Genomic DNA, 7,763 nt, shown 5'->3' on the forward strand with positions numbered 1-7,763 from the left:
CTGAGGGTGTCACAAACTGCTGAGGGTGTCACTGCTGAGGGGACACACACTGCTGAGGGTGACACTGCTGAGGGTGTCACAAACTGCTGAGGGTGACACTGCTGAGGGTGTCACACACTGCTGAGGGTGTCACACACTGCTGAGGGCGTCACACACTGCTGAGGGCGTCACACACTGCTGAGGGTGACACTGCTGAGGGTGTCACACACTGCTGAGGGTGTCACACACTGCTGAGGGTGTCACACACTACAGAGAATACTGTCACCCCAGGACAGCCACAGACAAGACAAGGGGAAAACTGTGTCAGTGCCTCCCAAGTCCCCAGGGGAATGGAGGTCCCTCCCTGGGTGCCCTTCCCAGCTTCCTTTCCCAGCTCCTAGTGGGAGCAGAGTCCTCAGTGTGATCACAGCTCCGAGCCTGCAGGAGCTGGGAGCCAGCAGCTAGGCTGCAGATGCTAGAAATGATCCTCCTGGCTCTGGCTCCCTTCCCAGCTCCTCCAACCCCCTCTCAGCCGTGCTGCCCCAGCCCAGCCCTGTCACCTTGTTCTCGAAGTTGTACTTGCTGAGGTCCCGGGACTCGGTGGCCCGTCGGTCCCCGTGAGTTAAGGCACCCTGGGAAGGCAGATGGAGCAAAAGTTCTTACTCTGAGCTGTTGCAAAACACCAGGGAAGGATAGCCAAAGGCATGTGCAGGAACGTGCCATGGGGAGGCAGTGTTCCTCTGGAATAGAGAGACTTTACCAAAGGGTTTGGGGATTTAGCGGAAGTGAAGAAAATGAAACAGAGGCAAAGTATTGCATTAATTATTTGGTCAGCTTTTTGGGAATAATATGGGTGTATGCTCCAGTAATAGTGGGGAAATTGCAGCATCTGGAAGTGGGTTCTTGCTTTCCAATTCCTCCCAATGCCTCGATTACATATTCTTCCTCACTTCCTTTCCCAAATCCCAGGATGCTAAAAGCCTTCTGCATTCCATGACCGCAGTGCCTGAGCCAGGGGTGACACAATCCCCCCAGTCACAGTGGCCGTGCTGGTGGGAGCTCTGACCCAGAATCTCCTCAGAGGGAATCAGAGCTGTGTTAGGATCACAGCTGATCTCTGCTGTGGGCACTCACCAGGCTCTCCAGGCGTTTTGCCACGATGGATGCAAACCTCCTCTCCCCTGCCAGCTCTGAGATGAGGAACACGTACTCGGGAGCAGAGACCTGGTTGGATCGGTGTGTTCGGCCTAGGGGGACACAGGAACAGGGATGGAACGGGAGGTTGGGATGGCCTGTCTGGAATGGGAATGTAACCAGAAAAGCCACATATTGCCCATCTTTCTCACCCTGGCGAGTCCACCCTCTGCCCCAGAGCTCAGGGCTATAAACCCAGCTCTGCCAAGTCTCAGCAGCACCAGTGACTGTGCCTCTGGTGTTTTCCCCACAGAGACATCTCCTAAGTGTACCTTGGGTTGTCACCACACCTGACCCTCCCAGGGCCCATCCCACAGCCTGGCCCACGCTCAGGGGAGGTGACAGTGCCCAGGGACACCCAGGCCTCACCGAACTGCTGGATGGCCCGGTCTGCGCTCCAGGGCAGCTCCAGGGTCATGTGCACCCGGCGCTTCTGGTTCTTCACCCTTCTGTCTGCTTGGAGGGAGATCCCTGAGCTGGAGGCCTCCGAGATTATCGCTACGAGCTACAGGAGAGATGAGTGAGAACAGAGTGAGGCTCCTGGACACATGTTAAACAGCTTCAAGAAACAGCTCCAGGCACTAGAGCAGCCCCAGCCCACAAAGGGACCTGGGAGACTTTGTCCCCTTCCAGCAGGTGAAACCCACAGAGAGCTGCTGGCCTGAGGCTGGCAGGGAGGCACTGACACCCTCCCTGCTCTCCCCACTCCCAGCACACTCAGTCCTGTGCAGGATTTTGGAGCTGGACCCCAGCTCACCTTTTCCCCCTGCATGAAACGCTCCTTCTCCTTCAGGTTGACGTGGTCTATGGAGAGCCCTTGCTCGGCGCGGGACTCGAACACAACGGAGCCGTCGGGCCTGCGAACCACCCGTCCCTTCCGGCCTGTCATCTGCACACAGGAGAGGAGTGCCATCCAGACAATTCCCAACAGCTTTTTCACACTGCCAGGGGGAGGAAACCCTCTGCCAGCAAGAATCTTTTTTTATATAGAGGAAATTTTTCCCTATATGGGCACAGGTTGTCCAGAGCAGCTGTGGCTGCCCTATCCCTGAAAGTGTCCAAAGCCAGGCTGGATGGGGCTTGGAGCAACCTGGGATAGTGGAAGGTGTCCCTGCCCAGGGCAGAGGGGTGGAATGAGATGATCTTTAAGGTCCCTTCCCAAAGCATTCCACAATTCTGTGACTCTTTGCTAGCCCCTTTCCCTGTCACCCAGTGCCACCAACATACACTGACAGTGGGAAGTACCTCAGCCACGTTCTCTGGGCCCCCAAAATAATCAATCAGTTCATCCAAGGTGTTGAGAGGTAGCTCTTTGCCCAGTGCTTTCACTTTTGCTAGGAGGTCTTGCTTCATCTTTTCGACCCTCAGCTCTCTCAGGCCGTGCAGCTCTTTCTGGGAAGGCAGCATGTGGAAACTACCTGCAATGTGAAAAGCAGTTTAGAGGTTCTTGGTAACCGGACATCAGAGAGTGGTATAAAGTTATCCCAGAGGGTTTTTGGGGGCACTGCTGCTGGATACAGGCACCATGACCTGCAGTCAGTGCTGAGCATGGAGTGAATTTCCTTCAGTGTTCCCTGTTCTGCTGGGGGAAGGAACACACAGGGCAGCGGATCAGCTGCTCACTGATCACAGCGGGGGAATGTGGATCAAGTGTGACCCCCAGGATAAAATCCAGCCAGGATCACGAGGCTGTCCCAAGCCTGAAGGGGTCCCTGCAGTGCCCCCCTCCCCAGCTGTCCCCGTGTCACTGCCCCGCTCACCCCTGTCCTCGCCAGTGCAGCCGCCGAAGGTATGATCCACAAAGATGACATCGTCCGTCTCTAACAGGGACTCGGGGGAGGAGGAGAGGTCGCTGTCCAGCCCCATGTCCGAGTCGGTGCTGCTGTCATCACTGATCTTGATGATGACCCCTTGGTCACACGGGCCCCGCAGAGCCTTGGGGCAGCGGCCCCGCGGCCGCCCTGCAGCAGAGAGCAGCAGTGTCACAGCCCCAGCCCCAGCAGGACAGAGAGGGACAGCTCACACAGGAAAAGCAGGAATCCCACAAGAGCTGAGCCTGCCCAAAATGACAGCCTGAGCTCAGAAACACAGAGCCTCTGGGGTGGGGGTGGCAATTAGGGAGGGAGGAAGAGCAGGAAAGAGAAAGGAAGAGAGAGAAAGGCACTCCTGAGCAGGGCTGCACACATCACGATGGGTGCATGGCTGGCTTTAAGCAGTGCCAGCTCCTCAGGGAAGGAATCCCAGGGGATTGCCTCCAGAGGAGTGTGCAGGACCCGGGAAGGTGCTGGACTTTTGGGACATTGTTCACTTGCAGGCACAGCACGACGTGGCCCTGCTGCATAAGAGGGTTCAGTGATCAGCTTGCACAAGGTGCTGCACAGCCTGCCAGTGCTGCTGCCTCCTCTGCCCCCTGTTCCACATCCCACTGGAGGAGAAATCCCAAAACTCCTCTTACCTGCAGCCACAACAAAAAATTCTGCAGGGAAATTATTTTTTCCTCAGGACATCTGCTATGCTCTAAGTAAGGGGCTGTGGAGGACCCTCCTTGCTGCAGGAGGGGTTCAGACACCAGGCAGGTCTTTTGTGCCATCTGCCCCCAAATTGGGCTGAGGGGAAGGGTCAGGGTCAGGCCAGTGGGGCAGAGGGAAGAAAAGTGGGGATGACCCAGAGCTGCTGTCCTCTGGGTGAAGGAGCAATGGGAGATGTCCAGGAGGGCAAACCAAAACCAGGGAGAGCAGCAAAAAGCCTGAAGTGGGGAGAAGGGCAAAAGACAGAGAAGCTGAGTGGCTGGAGGGGAGCAGCAGGGCAGGAGGCAGGGGCTGGGATGGGAGTGAGGGAGATCTTACGTTTTCTTTTAATGCCAGTTCCTTTTTCTCTCTTTCTTTTGGTTGAAGGAAAGTGCTTCTGAATTAGTGATAGAAAGACGCCTCTGAAAGTAAGATGCAAAATTTATTCCAGATGCCAGCAACACATGCTGGTTATCACATCCCAGGGTGTGTTTGGGATAGCCCCACATGCCATGGAAGAGAGCTCAATCCACCCCATCCATGGCCACCAGCTTGGGCTCAGCCAGCCCTTGGTACAAGGTGGCTCTTGGACCTGCAGGTCCTTTATATAGCAATCAAGAAGGAGTTTTAAACTGGAAATTTAAATTTAAATTTAAATTCCTCACTACATTAGGAATCTGCTACTCAAAAATCCAGTAAGCCCCGGTGCCCCAGCCCCTCTCCATGCCCTGAGAGCACAGACCACTGCCAGGCCATCCAACAGATGTGCTCCACCAAAGTCCGCCAAATCCCTGGCTGTGGGCCTGCTTCCCACAAAACCAAGGGACAGAACGGGGATCTGTAGTTGTTCCAAGTGAATGGAAGAAAAATAAGTTAGAAAAAGTGAGAATCAAATTCTGTGGGCTGTTCTGCAAATTAAAGAGCAAATGTTTAAATGCTGACTGTGTGGATGAACCCCCAGGGCAATGGGGTGGTACTGACTGAGCTCTGCTTGAAAACAAAAACCCAACAAAACAACAAAAAACCCCAAAGCCAAACAGGTGAGAGGATGGACATGAGAACTCCCCCAGGTGAGAAAAGGGGGACTTGGGACCTGGGGAGGGAGCTCCAGGACCCTTGGTGTGAGGGGCTGAAGGGGACAGTGTCCTGCAGAGGGACAGAGCTCTGTGACTGCAGTTATGTGACACCAGGAATGACCCCTTGTCCTGTATGCTGGGGTGACCCAATGACCACTCACCCTGCAGCCTCCCAGCTGTGAAATCCCACTCACTTCCCGCACTCACCCCTCCCCATCTCCCTGAAAACAGAGCCCTGGCCTGGAATCCACTCACAGGACCGTGTTTATTTTTAACCCCATTTCTCGGCATCTTTAAACTGCTCCTTCCCAGCACAGCCCCCTCCAGAAATCCCCTGAAGTGCTGGAACACCAGGACACACATTTGGCAGCTGAGCAGACGCCAGGAGACACTTGGTGATCTGGCCAGGGCTGTGGAACACAGAGCTCCTGCCCCTGGGAGTGGGGATAACTCACACAGAGTGGGACCCCTGACAGACCCCTCCTCCTGCACCGCTCAGCTGAGGACCACACTGTCCCCTAGACTGGGGTTCTGTGACCTGGAAACCAATCCAAGGGGCCAAATGACCCAAGGAGCTGCCAGACCTGCCCTGTGCACTGTCACCAAACTGTATTTGGTTTTCAGAAATGGGCTGGAGGCAGAGGAGTGACACAAATCAACCCAAACCCCGTCAATAAGGGAGGAAAGCTCGGCCCAACCCGGCCTCACGCTGCCTCAGGCATCTCTCACTGCTCACACCTGCAGCAGAATCACCTGGAAGAAAACATCTCTGCAAAACAGAGGAAAGCCAAACCAATCCCAGATTTTTGTCCCCTGTCATGTAGGAACATTCAGGGACAGGCTGGGGTTTTGGAAGCTACAGGAAGGAGGGGGAGCAGGAGCCTCACTCTCTGCTGAACGGGAAGCACACGTCCTGCTGCTGGCTCACTCCTGGCACAGGCAGCTCTCCTGTTACTGGGAACAATGGCCACACAGCCAGGACACTGGTCTGTGAGCTAAAAACCTGCTCTGGTGGATCTAAACTCCTCAGATCACTCCTCCCACCCCCTGCCCCACTGACATCATCTCACAGCATCATCCCAGCCTCTGCCATCACAGGAAATTCTCTTGCTCATTTCTTCTGTGCCAACAGCCTGGTTTTCCAGAGCCAGATCCACACAATCCACCTCTGAGCTACATTTCTGGCTCTCTTTCTGCCAATTCTTTTATGTGTGTAGAGAGTAGCATCAGGCTCTTCCTGCAGGTCCATGGGAGACTTCAAAATCCAGGATGTAGCTCGTACAGTCCCACTGAGGATGCAGTGCCTCAAGAACCCACCTGAGTGTCCCCTCCATGGTACAGGGGGAGGTGACATCAAAAACTGCATTTTAACACCTGCCAGTGCTCCGTGGCCCCAGGACAGAACTTTCCACCCACCCCTCTGGCCTCCCACACACCCTGCAAAGGAAAACAGGGATTTTTGACTCACTCTGCAGCAGAGACAAAGCAGTTGAGGTGCCCATCGTTCTCGTCCAGGACCTCCCTGGTGCGAGCCTCCCCCGTGGACTGCAGGCCGATGACAATGCACTGTGGGGACACGAGGGATGGCACAGTCAGGTGCCAGGGCAGCTGCACTGCCACAGGCTCGAGGCATTTCCCAGGTCCAGCTGCCTCCCCTTGGCTCCTGTTCCAGGTAAATCTGTGCTGGGCCCGTGGCAGGGCTCCTGAGGAAGAACCATCTCTCAAATCTTTCAGCATCAACACCCCCCTGTGCTGCTTCCCCAGAGGAGGACTCTGAGCACAGAACCTCACTGACTGTGCCAGGAAGTTTCTGCCTAAAATCTCCAAGGTGCACCCAGACAGAAGAAAGGACAGAGCTGTACTTGAGGTGAAGGGTTTGGTACCTCTTCTAGAATTGGAGAATTACAGATAGGTTTGGGTTGGAAGGACCTTAAAGTTCATCTCATCCCCCGCCATGGGCAGGAACAACTTCACTAGACCAGGATGCTCCAAGCCCCATCCAAGCTGGCTGTGAACACCTCCAGCTTGAACATGACCCAGAATCCCCTCCCAGCCCAGCCTGACCACACAAACAGCAGGCAACACCTCAGGAGACGAGACCACCTCAACTCCCCAGCATCACTCACTGGGAACCTTCTCAGAAACCCAGACTCCCTTCACTCCAGAGAGAAATCCAGCCTTAAAGAGGTTTGGACTGGCTGCCAAACCGAGCAATAACTAACTCCCTTTGGTTGCAGGTGAGGCTGGAGGGTGCTGCTCCCATACCTTGTCCCTGGCCAGCTCCTCCTGGGCCAGCTCCACGAGCCGCCGCACCTTGGCAGCGATGCAGAGGTACTTGAAGAAGCGCTGGTGAGCCGACCAGAACTGACCCCACAGCGACTTCCGAGACTCCAGCCCAATGCAGTCGGCTGCCTGCTGGAACACCATCAAGGCCTCTGCCCACTGCAGATAATACCAGGAAGAATGAGTTAATAGAATTCCCATTGTCCCTCCTGCCATGCATGAGGTGACCAGAACAGTTTGAGGGTTGATAATCTGATTTAGAATCGGTGTGCATTGGGCTGGATGAACACTGGTCATCCTCTCCATTAGCACGATGCAGCTGATTTGGTTTGCAAATGTGGAACTTCCAAATAGAAGCAAAAAAGTCTAAGTTCTTTTATTATATCAGCTGAGCATTGTGTACCTCTTTTCCTTCCTATGTTCGAGGTCATGGCCACATTTAGGGGCCTCCCACATAGCAGTGGCTATGTGCCCAAAGCATGGTCAGATCTCAGCCTCCCACTACAAGGGGCCCAGCTCACCAGCTTGGCTGCCTTGTCGTAGACAGCCTTGTACTGCTCGTCCAGAGGGATCTCCTCAATCCTGAAGGTCACCCCAGTGAAGCTGAGCTGCCGAGCAATGTACATCCCACTGACCTTCATGTCCATGGCCACGATCTCCATCGCTCCAACTCCCCTGGGAGATGACAACAGTTGTGGCACCCACCTTGGAGCCCCAGCTGTGA

General features: G+C 55.0%; 1 protein-coding gene across 4 annotated transcripts in view; it reads right to left on the reverse strand.

The window, feature by feature from the left end:
* The window catches only part of SBNO2 (strawberry notch homolog 2), a 47,409-nt gene that overhangs the window by 6,826 nt on the left and 32,820 nt on the right, over positions 1 to 7,763 (reverse strand). For all 4 annotated transcript variants that reach the window (XM_033520205.1, XM_015651785.2, XM_015651786.3 and 1 more), the window contains 10 exons: positions 7,561 to 7,714; positions 7,022 to 7,198; positions 6,225 to 6,322; positions 4,020 to 4,102; positions 2,934 to 3,134; positions 2,419 to 2,591; positions 1,931 to 2,062; positions 1,543 to 1,678; positions 1,114 to 1,226; positions 540 to 611 (listed from right to left, as the gene is read on the reverse strand). In XM_033520205.1, coding sequence (XP_033376096.1) covers positions 540 to 611; positions 1,114 to 1,226; positions 1,543 to 1,678; positions 1,931 to 2,062; positions 2,419 to 2,591; positions 2,934 to 3,134; positions 4,020 to 4,102; positions 6,225 to 6,322; positions 7,022 to 7,198; positions 7,561 to 7,714 — 1,339 coding nt within the window. The remainder of the gene's footprint in view (positions 1 to 539; positions 612 to 1,113; positions 1,227 to 1,542; positions 1,679 to 1,930; positions 2,063 to 2,418; positions 2,592 to 2,933; positions 3,135 to 4,019; positions 4,103 to 6,224; positions 6,323 to 7,021; positions 7,199 to 7,560; positions 7,715 to 7,763) is intronic.

The sequence above is a fragment of the Parus major genome, chromosome 28, assembly GCF_001522545.3.
Source record: "Parus major isolate Abel chromosome 28, Parus_major1.1, whole genome shotgun sequence".
NCBI classification, from domain to species: Eukaryota; Metazoa; Chordata; class Aves; order Passeriformes; family Paridae; genus Parus; species Parus major.